Source organism: Haplochromis burtoni, unplaced genomic scaffold, assembly GCF_018398535.1.
Source record: "Haplochromis burtoni strain Fernald_Lab_line unplaced genomic scaffold, NCSU_Asbu1 Contig_248, whole genome shotgun sequence".
Classification (NCBI taxonomy): domain Eukaryota; kingdom Metazoa; phylum Chordata; class Actinopteri; order Cichliformes; family Cichlidae; genus Haplochromis; species Haplochromis burtoni.
Genome location: NW_024582609.1, coordinates 139,976 through 167,357, shown reverse-complemented (window position 1 = coordinate 167,357; position 27,382 = coordinate 139,976). Strand labels below are relative to the sequence as shown.

The 27,382-nt window shown below is 40.2% G+C and overlaps 1 protein-coding gene across 1 annotated transcript in view; it reads right to left on the bottom strand.

The window, feature by feature from the left end:
- met (MET proto-oncogene, receptor tyrosine kinase) overlaps positions 1 to 27,382 on the bottom strand; it is a 65,831-nt gene that overhangs the window by 24,684 nt on the left and 13,765 nt on the right. Inside the window, exons 3-10 of the mRNA XM_005938349.3 lie at positions 16,221 to 16,424; positions 8,759 to 8,887; positions 8,496 to 8,669; positions 7,355 to 7,512; positions 6,625 to 6,739; positions 5,206 to 5,342; positions 4,591 to 4,755; positions 2,782 to 2,881 (exon numbers count right to left, since the gene is read on the bottom strand). Coding sequence (XP_005938411.1) covers positions 2,782 to 2,881; positions 4,591 to 4,755; positions 5,206 to 5,342; positions 6,625 to 6,739; positions 7,355 to 7,512; positions 8,496 to 8,669; positions 8,759 to 8,887; positions 16,221 to 16,424 — 1,182 coding nt within the window. The remainder of the gene's footprint in view (positions 1 to 2,781; positions 2,882 to 4,590; positions 4,756 to 5,205; positions 5,343 to 6,624; positions 6,740 to 7,354; positions 7,513 to 8,495; positions 8,670 to 8,758; positions 8,888 to 16,220; positions 16,425 to 27,382) is intronic.

Here is a 27,382-nt window from a genome sequence, read left to right as displayed (position 1 = left end):
CTGATGACTGCATTTTTCAAAACTGTAATTCAGCCATGTTTGTTTTTTGATGTGCACGTGAAGTAAAACGTGATTTAATTAACTAAACAGAGATGTGGCATCACCCACTGGTCAGTCAAAAATCTACACCCCTACTAACTGTTCACACAGGGTAGAAAATTAAAAAAGCAAAGCAATGTGTCGACAAGAGAACAGAGAATGTCAGTGTAACTCAAAAGGCAAAATAACATGAAGTAGGCAAATCTTGGCACGTGAAGTGGACAGATCGTCTTTTTTTCCCCTCATACTGGATGCTACAGAAACACTAACGAAGAAAGAAAAATAATAAAGGAATTAAAAAACCAAGAAAAAACCTACTGTCTCTCAGAGGAACTCAGTGGAAGTTCGCCAACAAAATACGCAGTGATAACAGCTACACTGGGAGGTCCGTCTACTTGATGGATGAAGTAGGAATAGGAACTAGTAATTTTGGATCATCAGGCTAATTTCAGAGTTGCATCTGCTCATGCTGTTGGTGTGTAATGAAGCCTGAGCTCCCTTGAGACCCATCAAGTGATGACCTGAACGCAGGTCAATGACCAAAGAAAGGGAAAATGAAAGATGAGACAGTGCAGACTGTGTGTGTGTGTGTGCGTGTGTGTTTTTAAAAGTGTGACAGAAAAACAAAGACAGATAAAAGGATATTCTGCCACTAAGATTTGACATGGAGGTCTTATTCCATTAGAGTTGGTGTTTTGTTCAGGTATTCGTGTGTATTTAGCAAGCTTATTATTATCTCCTGACTGAACCTGCAGGAGCGTTTCAGGATAACAGATAACATCATTACACTTCTTGCCCTTAAACCGCCTCCCTAAAGCAAACAACACACAAAGAGACAGGGCACACATTCCCTGTGTGAAAGGACCTGTTTGTTTGTTTTGAACCACCAGAAAAACACGCCACGTTTAGTCTCAAAGAACATTTGCTAGAACCATTTCCCAACCGATTATGCAATTGGAGAAGTTGCAGGAAAGTAAGAGCAACAGTTTCTGTTTAGTTTCAGCTGGCAGGACAAGAAGAGGTTAAACTTACTTAATTTACTTTCTCTCTTAAAGGAGAAAAAATGGTATCATTTTAACAGCAACTGCAATGAAACCCAAGCCGTGAGACTGTTATCCAAGTGCACTATGAGAGTGGATCAGAGGATCAGTAAGTTCACATCGTCGGAAACCACGCTGGGTAGTTTATGCGGTCAGCACTGTTACTTCAGACAGGACTGAATTATTCTGGCTGCAACATGAAAACTTTGCTAAGACAGCAAAACACTCGCCAAAAAGTTTTTTTCCCTTTCTCTCGCCTGTGCTTTACATTGAAGATCTTCATCTTTTTGCAGGGAAGTGAAGCAAAACTGTCCATCCCATTCAGTAATATCATCCATAAAAACACTGACTTACAATGTGAAATAGTTTGAATGTCATTTTGCAGTGAACCACAGTGTAACTGCACTGGCACTTCGGTGAGATGTCCTAAATGAAATTATATAATCTCAGCTGCACACATTGTGGACAAAGTCATTTTAATAACCTGTAGCGTAATGCATGGATAGCATAATGTCTGCATGGGTAAGTCAGAGCAGTCACAACAATGTAGAGGGTAAGTGGATAGCCACATTTCACTTTCTGATGATGACATTTACTTGGACCCAGGCAGACCCTCAAATACTCTCAAATGCAGGAAGTATAACACTAAGGCCATGTGGACTGGTAGAAAAAAAGTGCATTTAACCTTAATGATTACATTGTACAGCTTCCCTCTGTTCAAATATGATCCTCTTGTTCAGGTGATATAATATATGAGCTATAAAATGTCATTTATCAAGAGTCTAATGGGCCGGATTAGTCAGTAGAAATGTCACTGTAACTCAAACCAGTCCCTTGCCTTTGACTTATGACCTGGATGACATTTTATATACATTTAACAACTTCTTAAGGCTTTTATAATTGAGATACATCAATTTTAGCAATTTTAAAGGGCCACAGACAGCGTGGTGAAAGACATGTGTGTGGAGGTGTTGTATAATTTAAAACACCTCCAGGCTTTCACTGTAAAGTGGTGCGTGTGTGTACGTGTATGTGTGTGTGTATCACTTTCGTGCAATAAGTGGAATAAAACCTGACGGAGGTGAGGTGAGCCAGAGCATCCTAAAGGCTTTGCTTCTGCTACTGTGCGTGAGTCAGAGGTTGCAGCTGGATCCTGCAGATCACACTGTGGATTTTCCATTTCCTTTCTTCTCATGTCTGTCTGAAACTTTAGCTTTTTACTATTGTGGAGAAATCTTTTTTTCTTCTAAGAGGTTTGTGGAAGCATGGGTATGCATAATGGCAATACCATGCATGTGATAGTGAGGCACTGGAATGTTTATTTTTCTCCATTTCGCCTGCTGCTGTTCATCATGTGATTTAATGCGGCCCAGGATATGAGAAGCCTCAAGACCTAAACTCAGAAACGTAAATTAGGAACCAAAAGGTTTACATGACATATTCATGTTTACATTTTCATGATTTTTTTGAAAAAAACCACAGAGCTTTAAACAGTGGCTTTTTTCTATTATGTTGAATTGACGTTTGAACTGATGTACAAAAACAAGGAAGGAGAGGTGGCCATCTCCAAAGTATCATCATCTCTAGACTGAAATTTGGTTTTCCACTGGTTTGAAAAATACAAACTTGCATTTCTTCATCTACTTAAATATAGTTTCACTGACAACTCTCCTTTTAATGTTTAAATCCGAATTGTACTTACCACATGGAAGGTCTCAGTATTCTGACCAATGGAGACAAGCATCATGGGTTGAAGGCCGGACTTGAGGAAAAAACCGTGAGCCGACACTGTGCAGCCTCCGCTACAGTGAGGTGGGAGAGAAAGGATATTAGCATTAGCATCAGAAGGGGAAACAGTAGAATCCTACAGGGAGTGACCAGCTGTTAGCGTTAGCAGTTTAGCCACTCATCACCTCCCACTCATTTCCTACTGCTGTAAAAACTAAAGCATTAATCGGCAGTTGAAACGCCAACTCACTCTTTCGTACTTCATCTTGGGTCAAGAAATATATGTCTCAGCTTATATTCAGAGGAAATTTGCTGAGACTGCAAACTGATATCCAAAATAAATACAATTCCACTTACAAAAAAAGGTGGGATGCTCGGTAAAATTTAAATAATAACAGGATGCACTGATTTACAAATCCCAAACATATTTTATTCACAATAGAAGATAGAAAAGGAGAAAACGTGAGAGGAATGTTTTACCATTTCTGTCAGATTGAGGATTCTAGCTGTCCTGTGTTTGCTTTGTTGTACTTTTTGTTTTATTAATTCTCCAAATGTTTTCAGTAGGGGAAGGGTTTGGACTGCAGGTAGACTGTTTCCATACCCATACTCTTCTGCTATGAAGCCATACTGTTCAAATAGATGCAGTATACATTTTACTGTTGTCTTGCTGAAATAAGCAAGATGTTCCCTGAAAAAAACATTGTCTAAATGGGAGCATGAATTGCTCTAAAACCTGTATATACCTTTCAGCATTGGTTGGTGCCTTACCAGATGTGCATGCTGCCAATTCAGTAGGCAGCTGCTCCACCTAATTATAATTAATTAGGAATTATAACAATCCTCTTGGTCTGGCCCATGTTTCCAAAAGGAATTTGAAATTTTGATTCATGTGACCACAGAATTTTTTTTCCACTTTGCCTCAGTCCATTTTAAATGAGCTTTGGCCCAAGATAGCAGCCTTTCTGGATCATGTTCATATATGGCTTCTTCTCTGTATCACTGTGTCGCTATCACGACATGGTGGTGAACTTTGTTCACAGACAGTGTTTTCTGTAAGTGTTCCTGAGCCCATGCAGTGACACCACTGCATCACTTATCACAATTGAAGGTGTAGTATTTTGCAGATGGGTGAAACCCTGCCCGTCTACACTTCTAAGAAACTCTTCCAAGCTCTAAGATGCTCTTTTATACCCAATTATGATAATGACCTATTGCCAACAGACCTAATTAGATGCCAAATTATTGTATTGTATTACTATAGAGTATTTATCTTACAATACAAAGCCCCTTGAGGTGACTGTCGTTGTGATTTTAAGCTATATGAATAAAACTGACAACTGCAGTTGTTTCTTTTTAGCACCACTTACATTTCCAGCCTTTTGTTGCTCCCATTGCAACCTTTCTAAGACATGTTGCTGCCCTCGAATTCAAAGTGAGCTAATATTTTTTGTGAAATAGTAAAATGCCTCAGTTTAAACAGCTGAAATATTTTCTATGCCCTACTGTGAATAAAATATGGATTTATGAGATTTGTAAATCATTGCTTCCCAACTTTTTTTTTTTTTTTTTTAAAGAAATGGGCTTAAATATGTAGTAAGCAGTTCAACTCTGGCCATCACACAGATGTGGCTATAAATGATATCAGAATTCATTATGAATCATTTGAATGACTGTTTTAGATATGAAAAAGGTTTTTTGTTGAAAAGTTCGTCAGAGCCTAGGAAGAGTAGCTACAGCTATCGCAGGGGCCAATGGGGATCTTAATAAACTAAACTCTAACCTCACAAAGGAGCGTGAGGGCTGGATGTTGTTGATGATCGGGTCTTGGTTGTAGGTGAACTGCATAGGGGCGCGGCGCTCCACCGAATCCACTGTCAGCTTCACAGTTTGGCTTGAGAGAACCGCATATGGTGGCGTCTTACAAGTCACCATGATGGATGACCAGCTGATGGTGGTGATAAAGATGAGGTCAGGGTGAGTGAGTAAAAACAAATGATGTATTGGGTTTTTTTAGTATGTACAATGGTAAGCATTGTCCAAGAGGCTATTCATGCATTTTTCTCATCGGTCCTGCAGGTAATTCTGCTTGTAGAGCAGAAAAAAGTATAGAATGAGGACAAGAGCAAGAAAAACAAGAGATAATGAAAAAAGATCATTTAATTTTATTAGCCTTTCTGCAAAGGCTATTGCTAGGCAAAAAAAAAGTCTCCCTAAAATGAAAGTAATGCTAAGGCACAATAAACACTTGTATATTCTTTTCTGATGACATGAAAAAAAAACCTCCCCAAAAGCCCACAACTAAAAAACCTAACTTGAAATTATCCATACAGACAATATATCTGTGTAAGCCAAACAGAAAACAAAGGCAGTATTAAGAAAAAAAGAGTGATCGTACCTCTGAACGTTGCAGATTGCATTCCCTATTGTCACCTCTCGCTTGCTTCCCGTATCCAGGTTTGCTCCTGTAATGGTCAGCATGGTGTTTCCTGATTTTGGCCCAAATGTTGGGAAGATGTCACTGATCACAGGGTCCTACAGGTAGAGAAGGAGACAACCACCAACTTTTTTTTAATCTGGTATTGACATTAACATTAACATGTGGTATGATCACTACTGGACTACAAAGTAAAGGTATGAACGTACCCAGGATTTATGAAGAACACATGGAGATTTTAGTGCTCACGATATCAGATTTTCAGATTTATCTAGCTATCAGATCTTCTTCCATGGTGCTGCAATATCAACTGAATGGTGTTATTAATGATGGAGGGTAAACTAAATATTTACAAGAGCTGGGTTTTCTCCATATTTATCATATATCATGTTGAAAGAGGAGCTCTGAGTTTGGGCTCAGGATTTTGACATTGCTACTTTGAAAATTAGGCTTAAAATTTTCCTTTTTGATAAAGCCTATAAGTTAAGCCTGGCTCAGGTGGCCCTGAATCCTCACTTAATTACGCAGCAATAGGCCTAGGCTGCTGGGGGCTTCCCATGTTGCACTGAGCACTACTTTTTCTCAGATCTTTTCACTCACCATGCATATGCGTTATTCATTTCTCTGTGTCCACAGTGTGTTTTTTGTCCTGGCTCCTGCCCCTAAACCCCAAGCAGTTGCAGCAAATAGATGCCCTCCCTGAGCCTGCTGGAGATTTCTTCCTGTTAAAAGAGAGTTTTTCCTTCCCACTGTTGCCAAGTACTCGCTCATAGTCGTCTGATTGTTGGGGGTTTCTTTGTGTTACTGTTGGGTCTCTACCTTACGTATGAATTTATTTATCGTGAATATGAGTAATATTACAATTATATAAATTATTATTTTCAATATATCAAGTACTTGTTCATGTGATCATCAGTGATGGATTTCTGAGGCGGTTTGGAAAACTTGAGAGCAAGTTAACTTTCTAGCAGTGTACAAGAAGTTCAGTTGATATTTTAGGACAGCTTACTTGTCTGACATTTCTCACCCCAGGGAAATTAAGCAGTGATGCACCAGTTCATAAGCGTGCAGTTATTACTACCCATTTGTTTTGCACAAGGCTGTAGCCCAAGATGCATTTTAATAACGGGTATGTATAAAGTTTGTTACCCACTCTATGGCTAAAAAATATATAGTTTTTGAAACTGACTCTAAGAATCGTAGGAACCGAAGAATTACAAATCAATCCTAAACAGTTTTAAACAGCAGCTTTACCATCATCAAGTACACTTGGTAACATGTGATATCACCATGTTCCATTTTTACATGTCAAGAATCAGTTGTAAAGTACTGAGATTTTCAAAACAGTGATACCAAAAAGAAGGAGAAAAGTAGTCTTACCACAAAATTGAAACCCTTGAACTTGGTCACATTTTGGCCACTGGTGACCTTCACAACGTCTCCTGATGGGGTGAGGTTCCCATTAAACACTGGGGAACAGTGCATCTCAGTCCACCTATAGCCAACCCCCCCCAAACAACACATAGATCAGGCATTATACCCTGCCAAGGCAGCCGGCATTTAGCTTAATTCAATGATCATCCACTGCCTTGCAGGAATGCACAAAGACACAATTTTCATGGGATTGTGTGGGCAGTGTTTTTATTTTCCCCCCAATTTGTAATGAGGTTGTTTGTAGCAAAAGGGTTCTTCTGAATGGGACATGGCCCCAGTGGATTTGGGAAAGCGGAAAGTCTGCATTCAGCGATTTTTCCCAGCAATTTTTCAGTTAAGGGAGTCATGTGTTGAATGTTGCAGGCTGCAAAAGAGTTAAGGGTGGGGGTGTTTGGGGCTTCTTAACATTCTTCCTTCAACACAATAACCCCTAATAAATGTGCTCTCCCCCTATAGGACACCAGTGTAGTGGTCCCTTTGTTTCATAAACACTCACCACTTAACATACACTCTGGCTCTCCCTTTTCCTCTAAAAGGTGGCTTTTCAGATACTGTGCAGAACCAGCGCTGTTTGAATACGTCACAGCAGGCCAGTGCAACTTGCACAAAACACATGCACAACATTTATTAACACTCCCATCCCCAAAAAACACTCTTTACCAAAACACAAGCATACCTGTTGGAGTTTTCTTGCCTGGACAGTTTACAGGAAGCCCCTGCCACCTCCACGGTTACCATGGAAGCCTTGAAGTTCTCCGTCTTGTCGAAGCCAAAGTTCTTGCCACAAATCGTCACTACAGTAGAGCCTCGTATTGGTCCAGAGGCTGGACTAACCTAATGCATTCATAAAGAACATATTTTAAACAATCCCTTTGACATTTTTCTTCCCATAAAATTGAGATGTGGACCCTGAACTTAACAGACATGTGCAATACTACAAATATGTTCTGAGATGAGATGTAGAAAGTAAAGAAGTGTGCAGTTGAATTCTGAACTTAATTTTCTCCATTTCTAAAAACTGCTCAATACCAAGCTTTTTCAACTAACTGGTTTCCTTCTTAGAAAAAAACAAAACAAACACACACACACACACACACACACACACACACACACACACACACACTTTGAGCACATGATGCAGAAGAGTAAGTAACAACACTTAGAAGGTAACAACCAGGCAACGACTGCTGTGCAAGAAACATCCACTCAGCTTTTCTGGATTGAGGCCGAGTCTTGTAAAAGACCTTCAAGCACAAAAGGTGCTTTTAGAGGTACATTTAGGGCAATGGAGATCAGCTGCCATTTTTGTGTGTGCGTGCGTTTAAATGAAGGCAGAGTAGCAGCATGGAGTGTAGCATTAAAGTCAGAGAGAATGGAATCCAGCTGAGCCAGCTGAGCTTAGTTGAGTCTGACAATGCCAGAGCAGAGTTTAGTAGTTCAGTGCAGCTGTAAAACGTCTGCCTCTCAGGAAGCACCTTAACCTTCGTAAGTACTACACAAATACAGTGCAAACACGTGCAGATGAAAGGCTCAACAGACAGGTTACATGAACAGTATTTGGCAGGAGAAGAGTAAGAAACAGTCATAAGGTATGAACACAGCATGGTGTGATTGTATGATACATGGTTAAGGAAACACAGCCAGGAGAAGTTACTTAAGTTTGCTTTTTATTTCAGAACCACTGAAGAACATATAGAAGAAACCTAAAAACTGAAATATCAATGAGCTTTAATAGCGCTCATTTTGGATGACCAAATCATGCCTGTGGCTAATGATGAACACGCAAAACATGCACAACCTTTGTGTACTGTGGTTACCTTGGAAATCTCAGGTGTGCAGTAGTCCTGGGTCCAGATGGAGGAGGTGCACTCGTTTGCTCTTGTACAGCGTCCATCACACCAGCCACATTCTGTCACTCTTGACGACAACAAACACGAAATGCATGTGGTCAGCTGACCACAGCCGGGGCCAATTAAAGGGACCTTAGTGATCTAGGTGGGCAGAATTCAGAACAAAAGAACTTAATATAAAAACAAACAAACAAAAAAGGCACAGGCGCATTCCATAATTAGTGGTTTACCTTGTTTCCTGTGGCCATCAGAATGGCTCCATCTGAATGGTCAGCATCGAGCAGTGCTACACTGGCGGTGACAGGTCTCGAGTCCAGGTGGATGTTGACATGGGGAGAGGCAAATCGGGAGAACAACACCTAAAAGAGGGAAACATTACTGCAGTTATCCTAAAGGGGCTTCAGTTCATACCGATGTCTGTCATATACTTACATGCCTGTGACAGAGTAAAAATATAAGTATGAATATTTTATAAAGACGTGCTAAAATAGTATGGGCATATTTGTTGGTACCAATAAAGCAACTATTAATCCTGGCATAATATTCACATTTTAAACAAAGTTTAATTCAATTCAATTTTATCTTTATAGTACCAAATCGCAATAATAGTCACCTCAATGTGTTTTATACTGTAAGGCAAAGACTCTACAATAATAATCTAACAAAGTAACAAAGTATTTAATCTTAACTATCAACACAGGTGTCTTTGAGCTTTTCATCAGCCATTCAGCTTACTTTGGCTGTTGCTTAATCAGGTATCACTGTATGCAACATACTGAACATTAACCAGAGAAAGCAAAGGAGACAGCTGTCTGTGGATCTCCGACAGAAGATTATAGATATTAAAGGTTAAGACCGTCTCCAGAGGTTTTGTGTTCCTGTGACCACGGTTGCCAATTTTCTTACAAAATATAAGCCAACCTTCCAGGATGTGTACAGAAGGAGAATTACAACCCGGGTTCATCAGAAGTGATAGTGTGGATGGTAGAAGAAGAGTAAAGAAAGCCATTCAAAATCTTGTCACTATCTGATCACCCCATCCTCTGCATGTTAAACAATAACGGGTTCCATGGAAGACGAACCAAGCGGGCTCCTCTACTGACGGAAAAATACAAAAAAGTGAAACTGCATGTTGACAAACCCCAAATTCCTTTGGACTGAGGTAAAAGTGGTGATTTTTTTTTCTATCAGCTTTAACAAAGGACACCTAGTGTACCTACTGTGAACATGGAGCGTCAGAAAGCTTAGCCCCAGGTTGTGGGTCCTAAAACAGGATAAGGACCCACAACAGAAAGCTAAAAGCACTCAAGAATGGCTGGAAAATAAACACTGGACTACTTCAATGGCCCTCCATGAGCCAGGATCTTAATCTTCTATTGAACATCCATGGGAACAGCTGAAAATATGCAGTGTGGAGACACTACACTGGGCAAGACACTTTACCCTACTGCCTACTGGAGTTGGCCAGAGGGGCCTCGCTTCTGTCAGTCTGCCCCAGGGCAGCTGTGGCTACAACTGTAGCTGCCTCCACCAGTGTGTGAATGTGAGAGTGAATGAATAGTGGTATTGTAAAGCGCTTTGGGTGCCTTGAAAAGCGCTATATAAATCCAATCCATTATTATTATTATTATTATTATTATTATTATTATTATTATTATTATTATTATTATTATTATTATTATTACGGCGTGTTTGCATTTCTTTAATTGTATCAAATATTTAACTGAATCAGAAATCAAAAATAAAGTCAGATATGTGTTAAATATGGAATAAACAACACGAGATGGCAGTTACAAGTCATTTCAGAGATGGTACCAACCAATTTGTTCACGTCTGTATAACGACAACATCATCATCATAGTCCCAACTCTGGCACTGCTTATATAAGCTGAAACTGACTGCAACATGTATCAGAAGAAGAAGCCACCCGGAGACGATTATCAAACAAAAATGTAGCCATTCAAAATGATCTAGTAACAAGAGTACTACTTTCTAAGAGAAGATAGAAACAGGACTTAAGCGGTTCTCTCTCTTTTTAAAAAAAACAAATGTACAACAATACATTGCGTTAGCACCCAACACACACCTCCCACCACTAGCCAACCCCCATTTTTTAAGCAATCAGCACTCAAGTCAGATCAGGACACCTGATAAGTAGGTGGAGGTGGGGTTATTTTCCTTTGTCACCTCTGTTTTTCATTATTGCTATATTTATTCATAACAGGGGAAACTTGGGAAACATTATATGAACAATAGCAACGCTGGAAGATTGACTTTTTATTGACATGAAGGAAAACGATCCAGAATGTGTCATCTTTCCTGAGGCAATTCTTCATTGGATTTAGGCTCACTTTAAAAGATCTATTGTGCAAAGCAGAGTTGACACACACACCCTGTGTATACTCGAAATTTCCAAAACAGGAACTTCACATGTGTAACCAATGGCAATTATAATCTGTCTTAACCTAATATACCAATGGGAATGGACTCAATATAAATGTTATTAGCTAATTTCAGAAAATCTAAATGGCTGGACAATTATTTATAGCATTTTGCAATATAATTACCAACACAACATGTGTTAAAATAAATGGAATGCCACATTTCCCCAATTGATTGTTTCGGTTGAAAAAAAAAAAAAAAACCCCAGCCCAACAAACACCATTATACATTTTGATATTTTCTCTAAGAGCTACGTGTCTGGAACATTATTTAGTAAACAAAACGGCCGAGTACCCGTTTCACTAAGCCTATGCAAAACACAATATCCACAAAAGAGTCTTAAATTAACTCCAAAGGTTTATCATTAACATGATTTATGTGTATTCAAACACTAACAATGACACAGTAATGAAACTATAGAAATCCGTGAATGGAGTGGGAAGTTTGCTTACAACAGCTGGACTCTGAAAAAACATGGTATCCTCATACTGAAGCTGGCATTTTTTCATCTCCTGAAAAACTTTAGTGACCCTTTGATCTAAATGTCTCAGATTTGTCTTTTAGCCACATTTTGATAGTCTGGCAGTACTTCATGTACCCTGCCTTTGTACCAAGGCACTTTTTTCTACCCTTAACATTCCTCAGGGATTTTGGAGATTTGGCAGATTTGTCGGCAGCACATCCGAGAGACAAATCTTCTGTCCCAGCACATCCCAAAGGTATTCTTTTGGGTTGAGATCTAGTGACGCTAAAGACCACTGTGAGTACAGTGAACTCACTGCCATGTTAAAGTAACCAGTTTGACTAATGTTTGAGCTTTGTCACACAGAAGGAGCCCATCAGAATATCTACATACTTAGGTTGGCAGTGGGCTTTGAAAAATGCTCACTTAGTAATAAGGGGGCCAAAGTCTGCCGCCTTTATACCACCATGAATATCACCAATAACTGGCGATACAAGCAAGATGGATCCATGCTCTCATATTGTTTATGTCAAATCCTGACCCTATCAACCTGATAAGATAAGAGACTTATCAAACAAGGCAACATTTTTTCAGTCTTCTATTATTCATTTTGCTGAACCTGTGTCAACTGTATTCTCAGTTTTGTGTTCTTAGTTCTTAGTTGTTATTAATCTCTGCGTCTCTTCCACAGCATGTCTTTTGTCCCATTTTCCTCTCCTCGCCCCCAACTGCCCTTCGCCGAGGCTGGTTCTGCTGGAGATTTCTTCCTGTAAAAAGTGAGTTTTTCCTTCCCACTGTCGCCAAAACACATATAGGAGGGTCGTCTGATTGTTGGGGTTTTCTCTGTGTTATCGTAGCTTTACCTCACAATATAAAGCACCTTTAGGCAGCTGTTTGCCTGAATTGAAGTGAAATAAATGTAACGGGTTGCTGAAATGTGACTGGCTGATTAGATATGAACATACCATGTACCTAATAAAGTGGCCAGTCAGTGTATGACACCCCACTGCTGTGAATGCACAGTTTTCCAAACTTGGGAAGCGAGGGGATTTTACAGATCCTTCCAGTGCTTTCAGGTGCTGCAGCCATAACCTCCAAAAGGTGATGGATGGTTAGAATGAAAGCTTTTGACAATCAGTTAGCTTGACGCTTGCAATACAATTTACTGTACTTACATGCAATACATGACCACATGTCATCAAATATCAACAGAGCTTCAAGAAATGATCGAAAGCACATCAATTTTCCCCACACACGTGCACACGCACCCAACACCTGGAACACCATTCATCACTTGTGGTTATGCTGCAATTACAGACCTCGCAGCAAGCTGCACAGAACAGGGTCTCTAATAGGGTGTGCGGTTACACCAGTGCCATTAAACCTTTTAAATAATACAATCACCCACCTACACACATTTTTTTCCACATCAACTCTGCAACGCTATTTATACTCAAAAAAGAGAGTTGTGGTATTGGAAACACAACAAATCATGTCCAGCATATCTCCAACACACTGACAGGGCCCTGCAGGAACAAGGGCTGCGTTATAGCTGTCATTTCTGGTTCAGTACAAAAAAAGTTACACAATGCACTATTACACAGTTGCTTTGCATTTACACTGTTGATATCCAGACCTGGTTCAGTTGAAGCGCTCACACAGAAACACTGTTACCTCTATCAATCTGGACCTGACATGTAATGACTGGCTAACCATACTTTGTTGCCTCGTTTGAGTTTGGTAAGAGTCCCTCAATGAGAAGTTACTGCAAAACGAGAAAACAGAAACATGAATAAATCAGTAAATCTTCTGTCCGTTTGTGTGGGTCAGTGTCCCGTAAATCCCTACAGTTCTGTGCATTGTAAATTTTAAATGTGATTTTGTTGGTTGGCTGATACACGGCTTGCCCTCGCCCTCACCCTCAGAAATGTCTGGTTTTCCTGCATCATTCTTCCCACTGTTTGGGCCTCATGATCAACATTAGCTTTGTATCATTGAATATAATAGGTAGCTTTCCTCTGGGGACAAGGCCATACAAGAGGAATCTCTCTGGAGGGAATGGCTGCGTAAATTACAGCTTATTGTATTAAGCAGGCAGGGGGGAAATTTGGCCTATAAACACAGCTACTGTGTTATTCCCACAGTGGCCTAACTGAAGTCGAGGGAAACACTTCCTGAGCCAGAATGGAGTCCATCGGGGTGAACAACACTCTTTTTCTTTCACTGCCTCTACCCTATGCTCCCTCTCACCTTGTCCATTGGGAACAACCAGGAAACTGAAATACATGAAAAGTTGACATATTCTTTCTACCGCACTAACAATGAAATGAACTGCTATAGCAAAGACGACCACCTCTCACAGCTTCTTGTCTTGTTGTTGCATAGCTTGGGCTGAGACTGACCAGGTGGCCAGAAGGTCATTAGTTCAAATGTACGCCTTCCCAGTTTAGGACAAGAAAAGCTAATGAGCCAATGAGCCAACAAAATTTTCATGGTAAACACAAAGTGGTTAGAATAGATAAACGGTGAAGTGGGACTACAGTGGTTTGGTTCCAGGTGGAGACACAACCTTTTGTGGTTTTGTTAGGAATAACATCTGAGATACCTGATTTTATGACCCCTTGTGACAAAGGAGCAACTGAAATAGCTTTGAAGTAGTTTGTGTCAAAATCAAGTGCATCTAAAATTCACAAGCAATGTTTGCACCCATACATTTCCCACCTTTGTGACTAGAAAACCAGAGTTTCCCTCAATGTTTTATAGGGAAGGTGCTTCTTCTGCTAAAAAATTGATTGATGGAAATTTTTAACCCACAGCAAGCAAGACTGTTGCACTCCACGGGTTAAAAGTAGGTAAAAGCATGAATGAGAGAAGATCAATCCAAAAAGCAAAAGGTTTACTCATCATTTTTTTATGATCTTACAATATCTTCCTAATGATTTTCACTAAGTTTTCTTTGTTCACTTGGATTTCATGCCTTGGAAATATCTTTTAACCACTATTCCTGATCAGCGTCTTTCCCTCCTGACTGTTGACTTTAATGTCCCTCTTTGGTCCGTTTTTAGAAAAAGATATTTGTACGCAATAACAAATGAAATGGCGAGCTTTGCAGTGCAATACAGCTGGTCTCCTCTTCAGACTTGTAGCTAAAACAATGAACCACATCCAATTCAGGCAGCCACAAAAACGCAAAAACAGAACTGAAGGAGGGGCTGGAGTGGTGGTGTTTGACGGTACAGAAACGCATAGCAACAGCTGCACGGGACGCTCAGGGAGTAGAAATGTGGCGTGTGAGAGAACGTGTCAGTGAAACTCGCCGTTCACCATCAACGTGTCGTTCGACTTGTAAACCCCCCTCACGCCCCACTACCATCGTCTCTACCCTTCCTCCATCCTGCGCTGCCTTTCCGTGCAGCTGTCAGCCCTTTTCTCCACATCTTTCTTGCTGTTCTTTTCCATGCGTCTTCTCATTCTTGTGTTTCAAAAACACGTGAGGTAATTTAGTGTTTACTTTATGCATTTCATTCCATTTGCCACAGTTTTTTGTTTTTATTATTTTTTACAGACACACCAATGCACCACTTGCTGCACTTGCTGTATTTTCAGCTGCAACCCTTGCATGCATAGTTTTATTGTCCGAGTAAATGACTTCAGCACCACAAGAAAACTGAAAGTAGCTGCAGATGGTGAGTCACAGTCCAAGATGCAGCTACACAGGCTTGTCATATTGACTTAATTAAACTGAAAGCCAAAATGTTATGTTTTACCTTGATAATCCGCCCTTGCATGACTCTAATTAGCTAAAGTACCTCTTACAGGCTAAATATTCATTTGAACTTCAGGTGCATTGGAATTAAATACTAAATGACTGCATGTGGTATTTATTAGTCTTAAATGTGATTCCTTTTAAACTTGTGTTTTTGTACTTTTCTATCAAGGCTTAAAGTTACGTTGTATGCATTGTGTATGCATTACCAGAGTAGCGACCTCTTTGAGGTGTGTAGCCACAAAAGTACTGTTAATTTTTTGTGTTTTTATTGCTGCTAGCTGTGCTTATAAGGTATGATTTTGAAAGTATATTTAACATAATTCTCTGAATTCTCAGAGAAAGTTTTAGCTTCTAGTTTGTTAGATCACAGTCTAGTATTAATTTATTGATATTTCATATTTTACTAATTTTCCGTAATATGTGTAACATGGAGATTGTGGAAACTACTTGCTAACCAGTGTAGCTAGCATTAGCTGATAGTTTAGCCCTGCTGTTCAAATATGGCCATTTCTGTCTTAAAAACATCTGGCTCTATAATTCAAATCACACATCCTTTAAGAAAATTAAATTAATAAACTGAGGACCTTGAAATTCTGCCTTTCTTTTATAAAGTCATCCAATAACATCCTTAAAAAGAATGACCAGAGGCGTGGAATCTACTGCTGGTCTGAGCACTAATAGCCTAAATAGGGACGGTATTTGCTCAGATGACTAGTTAGAACATAGAGTTCTTTGAAAGCTCACTGAGAATAGTTCAAAGGTAAGCAAACTGTGAAAAACTGGAAGATTCTGGAGCTTGCTGATAGTTTCCCCTAACCTGCTTCTAGTTAAGACACCTGGACTTGTTTTCTCTACTGTGTCTCCTGCAGGACACTTTCACCCGACATCGATCAACATCCTGGCACATTTACATGAACAGTGAGATAGGGAAACTGCTTTAAGATTATAAATGCAGGCCTGTAGAATACATTGCATGCATTTGACAGGCAAATTAAGACACTGATGGTGACTTGTTTACCTGTATTTGACGTCCATCAGCAGTTCCTAGGTATACCACAGCACGACCGTGGACTGGCACCACAGTAATTGAGGTCACCAAGGTGTTTGTCAAGTCTTTGTGCCAGTATTCTAACCTCTGGTATAACTGGGTCACCTGTAGGCGATATGTGCTCTCTTTTCCTTCGTGGATTCCTTCATGGGGGTCGCAGTCATCTGATGAAGTCTGCAAAGAAACCACAGGAGTCAGTGGGAGAAAATTTCCTCTAGCGTGCCACAATAATAATAATATACATGGACATAATAGTGGAGAAAGTACTTTTTGTTGTGGTTAGAGACATGATACTGATAGGATATATGATGTAGCCAAGAAATGTCAAATACCAGTGTGGTCATGTTCAACAATGAAAAACATCCGATATGGAACATATAATTAAAATCAGTAAACTTGGATAAGAATGAAAAATATGGCATAACCATAAAAATCTGATTACCAGAAAAATAAAACAATATACTTTTAAGCGAGATCTGATCTCTTTGTCCAAACAGATTCTAAAAAACGACTTGTTATATAATATCATGTTGAGCTATCTTATTTCATTTCTGTTCAGTTGGGGGAGGGTCAGGAGCCAAAACCTCCTAAGCCCACTCTTAGCTACTCTTTCATCAAACCGAGCTCGTAATGGAGGTCTCAGTGTGATAGTACCTCTAGGGCAAGTACATGCTTTGTTGAACAGAGGTTTGAGGACTGGAAGATTTCATGGGAAACAGCGAGGAGATATTCATGCTGTTTTTCCTTCCATGTGCAGTTTTTTCTCCCTCCAACTGGGAAACCCCACTTTTTCTCGCTTTCTCCACCCTCCTCCTGTTTTTCTTTGTCCTCGTGAGTTTAGAACCAAAATCTGTTACTCTCTTAGTTTGCAAATGCTGCTGGGTTGTTCACATTGTTGTGTCTGGAGCCTCTGGAGCATACAGTGAAAGCACGGACTGAAGCCAGAGTTGGATTCAGGGTCTTTTCTCTTTCAATAACCACCCCCCTCCTCTTACTGCCCAGCGCTGCTCTCACTGTTCGGACTCTTGTGTTTAGTCATGGCCTTCTGTCCTAGCCTCGGGTTTCATTAATTATTAATGACCCAGAGAGCGGCGGGCCTCTTGTGGCTCTTAAGGTCCTTGACCTGGCTGCTTGACCAGACCTCTACTTTCTGTTGTCTTCTCAACTTCAGTGGTTGACAACCTTTTCTTTGTAGTCACAAAAATGGGCAGGCCGTACAAGCAGAATGATTGCTGAAACTTGTAGACAGTCTCAGTGCCTCGGTGTGTACAGCCCTAACAGTTAACGTCTACCACTTAATGCCACACAGAAATGTTCATGACTTTGGTAGTGACCATTTATTGTGCACAAAAGGGCAAAAATTTAATTGGCTGCCTCCAAAACTGCTAATCACTTACAGGCTCATTATCCTTTTCTGGTTCTATCTAAAGTAAGCTTGGGTTGTTATTTGCGGTGTGTGTGTAATATGCTGCATCATTTGTTTAGTGTCAAGCTTTGAAACTCGGGAGAACAATGGTGAAGTAATAAATCTGAAGGTTTTTTGTTCAATTTCAGTGATGTTACTTAAACAGAGATAAACAGGACCTCACGGAGAGGAAGGCAAGGAAAGCAGAAAAACCTGGCTGACTTACAAGCATGCTGCAACAAACCTTGGTTAAATTAAATATCCTCAAGGCCAGTGGTTGCAATTACAGAGACAATGGCTAAGTCAAAACCAGCAAAAATGTGGAGGAAATTTAAAGCTGGCAGAAAGATTGGCTGTTTTTTTTTTTGTTAAGTCCACAGCTGGCAGGTGATGAAGTCAGCTGATATGGATGGAATTGCGAGGCTTTAAAGAGGAACATTTTTTCAGAAATGACACTTTGCGACTGAAATTGATTTAGACTTGGATAAGTACATGGACACGTAGGACAGACACACAGGACACTGTAAGGGCTGAGGCAAGAGAAACACCTCTTCTTCAAACAAGATACAAACCAGTTTTTTTTATCTGTTGATGTGTATGTGTAAGAACACCTTCACAAAGTCTACCCTTCTCATACATTTGATCACAACTCCAAGCAGAACATCAATATCACTGAGCACATATGAATCGGCCAAAACTCTACCGACTTTCCTAAAACTACAGCAGATGGAGATGTCACGATCACTACAGAGATTACACCCTGCAGCTCAAAAAACAGGCCCCAGGCTGATTATTTTCAGAGCAAACAAACAGGACTTTAGGTGTTTGTTGAAATGGAATAGGACGTTGGGTGATAGAGCAGAAAGGGTCTAGGAGGCATCCCTGTGCTAAATTATTTTGAAAGATCAAAGCAATGAAATTGGACAGTCGAAAAGACTGTTTTGACAAGCTTCGTTTGAAGCACCGCTGCTGTTATCCTTGGCTGTTTCTTGGCACAGAGACAGAGAGTTTGCCACAGAGTCAAACAGGTTCTGCAAAAGGGTGACGTTTCCCTTAAAGTCTGATAGAGACTTAAATTAAATATTTTTATTCAGTAACTGCCAGTTAGAAGAAGTGCAATTTCAACAACTGACAGTCAAAAAAAAAGAGGAACCTCAGAGGAACTCTGCAAAGAGCACCTCACTATTTCCACAATCAAACGTCAGTATTAATAAAAGTGTTATTAATCAATGACCTTAGTAATACTAAGTTCAAACCAACATTTTCACATTTTTCTTACATTCATCTTTTAGAAGATTTATGGTGTTGGCAAGATGTTCTACATCTTTCAAGCCATTTTGTGAACATGTCTTCCAGTCGTGTAACAGGCACCACGGGGCACATACATGAGATACTGTACACCTTTTGCTCTGTACTTAACCAGCAGTTATTGTCCCCAAAACAACGGTCCTGCGATAGGGTTTCGGCGTTGTGGAGCTCCAAAAAGCCTGGGGCACTGCTCAGGAGAGTCAAGAGAAGGGTGAAAGGTGATCCACATAGGCTTCAATGTCACTTTCATATTCTCGCTGTTGCTCCTGGGTCCAGTGTGAAGAGATACACTAATACCTGAATTATAAAGCATGGACTGGGTTACAGCCAGCAGAGGCTTTCGGTATGACAGTGTGTTCAGTGCCAATCCAGGGGAAAATGATTAAAAAAAGGTTAAAAGGTACTTTTGCTAATATAAAAAAATGTAACGCTTGTTGTGGGGGTATAACACTGTGTTAGCAAACTTGCACTCATGAAATTCAGGAGGTCTGTGTCACTGCTGGCCTCTCAGCTGGCACTCTCCCTCAAATAACCTTTGACCTCTTGATCGCGTGTGCGATTGCACACTCCAGACAGCAGGGAGGTTTGGCTGTCGTTGGGGTGTGTGTGAATGCAGTTTTTCGAGAAATAGAAAGCAAATGCAATGTGCGCACATATGGGCCCAGAATGTCTGTGTACATGTGTGTGTATGTTTGCAGCACGGTATTGTTGCACTTATGTTGGGACACACATTACTGTACCCCACCTGGAGTCAGTATGCACGATACTCTGCAACCTGATCTCAACAGCTGTAACAACCATGATGTATATGTGTGTGTGTGTGTGTGTGTGTGTGTGTGTGTGTGTGTGTGTGTGTGTGTGTGTGTGTGTGTGTATAAAATGCACAGGTGGCTGGTACCAATATACAGTCTGAAAGTGTGTGTTGTAGAGAAAAACATCTGCACACATAAACAGGTCCAACAGAAGACAGGGAGAATAATATGTGATGATTGTAGTGAAATGTGACCACGTCTTCTAAAAATGTGAGGCATATGTGTATTTGTCAATAACCAAATACTTAAACCACACAAGTATGGCATATTTGAGTTTTATTAATCTGAACAACCACTGCATATTTGTAGAGCTTGTGGTTATGTAGTACTCAGAATTCTTGAGCTTCCCCCATGTGCTTTGAATCAGTGTTAAACAAAAAAAAAACAAAAAACGTTGTTATTGTTTAATTATATATGGATAACCAAATAAAACAAACAGCAATACATTTTTCAATCAACTTCAAAATCAATTACACTGAGTTAGGAAGATGTCAATAAGCACTTATTCTAAACTTAACCATCTTGCAGTTGTGCCATACATGCTATAAAAGTTTAATTTTAGTTTAACAGCTGTTGCTAATTGTTATATTTTTGCAGAATTTCAATGAATAGTAAGATCAATTTGAATCTCAACTCAATGCTTTTCTAATTATCAACTTGTCTAAACACTTTGAAGAAGAATAACTTTGCCTCAGCAAACTTCCCAAACCATTTTAGTCACTTTTTTCACTTGAAACAATTACTAAAGTTGTTAATGATACTCTAATTCCTTCTCTGTGTATGGAGTATCTCTGCCCCCTGTTCTTCTTATATTTCTTTATATATTACTATACTAGTAATACTTTAATACTTTACTGTGTCTCTCAGCACAGTCTCAAGAGCATGGAGGAGATTCCAGGAGACAGATAGTTACTGTAGTGGAGCTGGACAGGGCTATAGAAGGTCCTTAACCCATCAGTAGGATTGATGTTTTGTGCAAGGAGGAATAGGATGAGCAGAGCCCAACAAAATGACCTCCCGCTGGCCACTGGTGTGACTGAAGATACTTCATGAGGGTGGTCTGAGGGCCCGACGTCCTCTAGTGGGCTCTGTGCTCACTGTGGAGCCCGAGTGGCTTTTGCAACAGAATGCCAGAATTGGCAGGTCAACTACTCTTGCCCTGTGCTTCGCTAATGAAAGCAGGCTAGCCCTGTGCACATGTGATAGATGTTAAAGCGTCTTTACGGCGCCTTTAAAATCGTTCACCATGACTGGTGATGGGTAAGTGATAGTCTGGGTCGTCTTCAGCCGAGGACCCAGGCTATCACTGGGACTTTTTCATGTAGAGGCACACAGACCTCTACAGGCGGGAAACAGCCATTAGGTATTGGGATGAAATCCTTGGACCCATTGTAAGACCCTACATTGGAGCAGTGCGTCCTGGGTGCCTCCAGGTGTACAACAGTGATTGATGTGCGCAAGTATGCAGGCAGTTCCTGGAGGATGAAGGAAGTGACACCACTGATTGGCCCCCCGAGCTCCCCTGACCTAAATTCAACAGAACACCTCTGGGACATTAAGTTTTGATCCATCCAACACCACCAGGTTGCACTTCAGACCATCCTGGAGCTCAGTGATGCCATGGTCCAGATGTGAGAGGTAATCCTAAGGACAACATCGGGTGTCTCATTAGGAGCATCCCCTGATGTTGTCAGGCATGCATACAAGCACTTGGGGGTCCATAAAAACTACTGAGTACCATTTGAGTAGCTGGAATAAAATCACTTTGATTTTCAGTGTATCTATGAATTCAGCCCTCTGTAGGTTGATCATTTTCATTTAAAACAATGTCAAATAATTTTTGTTCCTAACACATTCCAAAATCCATATGATACAGACATCAAGCATGGGTTTTCCCCTATTAAGAACCTATTAAGTGTTGCTTTAATTTTTTTGAGCAGTATATCGGACAACTATTCGATTTCTACAGATACAAGGATGACACTCAGTTGTATGCAGCTGTAAAAGCAGATCACCATTGTCAGGATATTAAACACGTGGCTCGCATTCCTGCTGTAAAAAGTACATTTGCAATAATTACTTGGCAACAGAAAAATTGCCAACTGGACCAATTTGACCAGCTCTGATTAACTGGGTGAGTGAAGATTCACACGTGAGTCATGTCTGGTGTCACTTCAAAATTGAACTAAGTCAGCAGGCTGTGCACTGCTGGAGAACTCATTTAACCAAAAAAATTTAAGTTGCCCGAGAGTTAGCTGACAACTCCACACAGAGGAAAACGACAGTGTGGTAAGTGACAATGAGGTAATGTATTGTTTTTACACTATTCTAACTCACTATACAGTGGGGCAAAAAAGTATTTAGTCAGCCACCATTTTAAGTTCCCCCACTTAAAATGATGACAGAGGTCAGTAAGTTGCACCAGAGGTACACTTCAACTGTGAGAGACAGAATGTGAAAAAAAAAAATCCATGAATCCACATGGTAGGATTTGTAAATGGTAAATGGTAAATGGTGTGTGAATGTGTGTGTGAATGGGTGGATGACTGGATATGTAAAGCGCTTTCGGGTCCTTAGGGACTAGTAAAGCGCTATATAAATACAGGCCATTTACCATTTACAAATCCTACCATGTGGATTCATGGATTTTTTTTCACATTCTGTCTCTCACAGTTGAAGTGTACCTCTGGTGCAAATTACTGACCTCTGTCATCATTTTAGGTGGGGGAACTTGCACAATCGGTGGCTGACTAAATACTTTTTTGCCCCACTGTATATAGTACAAAATTACATTTCATGAACGCATTTCAGAGGCCATGCCACGCTCAGTTCATGACAATTTTTGATCCTTTGATGCGAAAGTCACTCTTATAATGAAGAAAGGGGAAAGATGGCTTGATTGTTGTCTTTATTTATCTAATATGCCAAACAAATCACCTCCTGTCCTGACTAAACTAAAAATTCTCACACAACACAGGCAGGAGGATATCATTTTCTCTGCTCAGCCAAGATAATGAAAACAAATCTTATTGTTTCATGAAAATGCTGAAAGTGTTTGTAAGCTACTCTTCCTCTACTATTCTCCATTAGCTGTCCCTGAGCTAAATGTTGCTCCTCATCCCCCTTTAATTCTTCTGTCCACTAACTGCCTTCCTCCCTTTTTTCTGTTTCCTTTAGTTCCCTCCACACACACAGATTCAGTTCATTCTAAATAATCTGCTGGTGTGTGTGTGTGTATGGTTGTGTGTGTTTTCTCCAACAAAGGAACAATGCAGCTTCCAGTCTCTCAGCCCTAGTAAATCACCTTAACTGTCTGAAACCTGGCCAGATGAATAATTATCCTGTCTCCTCTCCCTCCAGTCAAAGACTAAAATATAATCTCAGAAAACACGGCGAGGGATGATTTTTCACCTCTGTGAGACAGAGCAACTTCTTCTCCAGCATGAATCAACATATTTCTCTCCTCTTCTTCTTGGGGATTTGCACAATTCAAAATAAGGAGCAGGATGATGGACTGCTGAGTTTGAAGACTGGGAGCCAAAAGATACTTTTTTTTCTCACTGAGAATGTCTTTGATTCCACCTCTCCCGAAAGGCAATGGCACATTCTTCAGATGAGCTTTCCAGAGTTGACCTTCAAATATACGTTTTGGTCAGACTGACACAGTAGCTTCAATTACAGTAAAAAAAGGGAGATTAAAAGGGAAGCAGAGGGATCGACTTCTTAATACATTCTTCAATTCACACATACAGAAGGAGGAGGTTTTGCAATTGCTGTACGAGACCAATTTCTGTAGTATTTCAGTAACAGATGGGTCGTTTTTCCCCATGTGACTGATATTAGGTATTGTTCCATACAGCTCTTGTCCTAGGTGTTTCATAAAAGCTTTGGATATTGGAGATACTTAACACCATATAAACTTAGGCTTTTCATGCTTGGTTTGCATTTTGTGCATGAAACATCATGTCAAACACTAACTAGACTAATCCTTTACCCTTTGACTTTTATTTGTTAAGTACTACTACAGTTTTATTGGTAGCTTATTATTCACTGCCAAAACTCCTATTCATTCAAATGGTCCACCCCCATGTTCAGAGGCTCTGGTCTCATCAGTGAGGTCTACCCCACAGTTTGTAAAGCAATGCTTTAACTAGAATCCCTGCCCACATGTCACTTTGTACTAGGGCTGCCACAAACGATTATTTTGACAGTCGACTAATCAGATCATCATCCATTGGACGTAAAACATACAGCTTACTGCACCAGCATGCATCTATATAACTATCATTATCTTACAGCTTGAAGTGTTTAAGGTATGTGCTAACTAAAAATAAAGACAAGATGATAGTTTATTAAATTTTAATGACATTTGCAGATTGTTTCGGTGGAGTTTAATAAACTCCTTGCTATCTAAAATATAACAGGACACCGGAGTATATTCTCGAGCATCTCACACTTCTGATAATCAGTTGTTAGCTGTGTAAAAACTATAACTTTATTTCTCAGCCAAACCGATTTACTCAGGAACAAATAAAATACTAAAAAAAGCCAAATAATAACAGTTTTAAGTTATCTAAGTGACTTATATTACATGTTTAACCTGAGTAGCGAAAGACAGCGGTGGGTTTGAAAACGATTTTCCGGGAGTCCGGTGTTCTCACGGGCTCTAGTGAACCTTGCCCCCGGCTAGCTATCGAGCTAGTGGGTAACAGATGTCTCAGAAAACGTCGGAGCGCTTTTGAAAATATGTGGTGTCTTGATAAACTTAGCAGATATTTGAGGTTTACACAGTTACATTCTCGCCTGAAAATATGTTAAACTTTATTTTGTGACCCAAAAAGAATAATAAGAGTAATATTAAAACTAACTAGCCGCCATTGTTGACAACTGCGCTGGTCCGCGCTATGAATTCTGGGACAGAGCTTCTTCTTCGGGGTTTAACGGCAGCTGGCATCCTTGTACATGCAGTGCTGCCATCTTCTGTTTCAGTCTGTTATTACACTCTTAAATACTACTACTTATTCCTGCGTCTTTTGGGATCTTACAAAGCTTCAAACGACGCGTCGACTATTAAATTAGTCGACTAATCACGATTTTAATAGTCAACGTAATCGTGATTAGTCGACTAATCGTGGCAGCCCTACTTTGTACTTGACAGTTGGTCGCTAGGGGACATTTCAGGCTCCAGTTGCACACTTCCATTTACACCACCGTGTCATATGCTAGTCAGCAGGAATCACTAACCTCAAAGTTTAGATTCATTAAATGTGATTATCCCCCACTAGCCAACAGTTACGCCCCCTGTAACTGCTACAGTATCTCAGTGATTTTCACTGACGTTACCTGGTCTTTGATAGCCACAGTATGATAGTCTCTTCCTTTGTGAATGTCCCTAGCACACTATACTAGTGTCCCATCTTGGCTGTGAGGAGATTTCACAAGTAAAGTTCCCTTGAGGAGAATAGTTACAAAATAGACATTTTTCACAGATAATGTAACTTTTTTTCAGATGGTGTAACCACTAGAATCAAAACTGAGACACATATATCTCAAAACCAAGAGAAATAAACTGAAACCATCAGAAAGTCTGGGTGCCTTTGCAGAAAATATGTATTTGTTAACCTTTGTCTAAAGGCACTCATCATTTTATATAGCCCCCAAAGAAAATAGGGCAAGAAGTATAATGTGGGTGCATATAGATGTGAACAACTCCAAACACCCTGTCCTAATACTAGCTGACGGCACTGTAAGTCAATGAGGAATGACAAAAGTTAATTTTAGGGTGTAAATGAGCACCACATTGCTTTTTCAGCCTTGATATTAGTCACTCAAGACATTATTTTAGAGCATTAACGTCTTTCTGAGATCACATCGATCTTGAAGCTGACAGCCGAGTGGAACGATTGGTCGTATTTACTGAAGCAGCTGCCATTTCTACATGTGCTCTAAATTACAGGCATAAATACGCATGAAGGAGAGGCTGATTTATTGTCGAGATTTTTTCAGGGAGATTCGAGGAGCGCTAATCATCTACTTACATTATTTTATTAGCATTAGCGTTACCCTTTCCCACTGATTACTTCAGTCAGAGAGGCAGGCCTAAAAACAGCTTCACTGAAAATGTCAAAATATCAAGCACTTTATGCTGAGAAGGCCAACATCGGCTTTGAAGCAGGGATATGCACACAAGATTTAAAGTGACAAGTTATTCAGCCAAATATCTTTTTTTTTTTCTGAAATTCCTCCTCCCAGCAGTCTGGAATAATCAAATCCATCCACCGGTGCAGACACTTGGCAGAATCTTCACAGTGAAGACTTCACTGTGAACAGAAATTTCCAAAAACGGCTCCTGCGCCCTTCTTGCTACCATGTAAAGCTCAGAACATTCTTAGCTACAAGTGCCTCTCTCTGCTTCTCATCTTTTTTCAGATTTCAGAGGTGAACTTCCATCTTACAGGCAGCAGGACTTACACACATATGTGGAAAAGAAACAGCAGCTGGAGAGCTGCAGCCCAACAGCAGCCGTTGAGGAGAAGCCTGATAACCGAGTCACAAGCGTTGAGGAGCAGCCTGATAACCTTAGGTTGTAAACAACACCAGCCTGTGCTCCCGCAGCAAGACAGCTTATCAGCTGAGGGTCAACATAAGGTCTGCACACGCAGGCCTCAACTCAGTGTGGTCTTGAATGAGCTAAGATCACTTGCACTATAGTGCTGGCAAACACACTGCGCTTCTACACACAGAGATCTCAGATCAGCCTCAGCTGAAGAGGACCAAACAAACGCAACTAAATCTGAAATGGCTTTTATTGCTCAGCTGCATGGCCTTTCATATTTGCGTCTTTTCTCCAAGTGACAGAAAAGCAAATATAGAACTCCAGCTGCTTTCGTGATAAAAAGACTAAATATAATCAAGAAATCCCATGAAAACACACACAAAACCTCGTCAAAAAAACCTGAAAACAGGCGCTTTACTTTATGGATGCAGATCTTTGTGAAGTCACCATAAAATATTTCATAGCTTGTCGTGACAGCTTGCAGGTGGCAGCCATTTGTGCAGTTGAGACACAAGACTGCATGACAAAGCAAACAAAAGAAATATTAGCATTGCGTCTGTCCTCAGAGAGCAGCCCTTGAACACAACAATGCAGCATTGTGCTACTTTTCTCACTTGTAAAAGTCCTGGAAGTTGGCAACAAACTTTGCAGAGTTGCTCAACCCTCCTTTTCACCGCCTTGCACAAATAAAGATCTTCAGGGATCAGGTTTGGAAAGCCAGAAATTGTTAATGGAGGATCCGAGTAAGACTGTGCCATGATGACGGCTTGGTTCCATGTTTAACTTTGAAAATTAAGATGTAGGTGTATGATACAGCCTAGCAAACACAATGCTTGTCTGACTCGCATGCAAACTGGTAATCAGATTGTTCCCTAAGCAATAAAACCATTTGAGTCAAATTTGCAGGCATAATGAAGAATAATTCTATATTCACAAACTAAACATAGCAAATTGTTGTTTTGGGAAATAACTTTAAAAAAAAAAAAAAAAGAGTCCTTAAACTAAAATGATCAAAACAATCTTGGAAGGCTCCAGCTGTGTACAGAGCGTG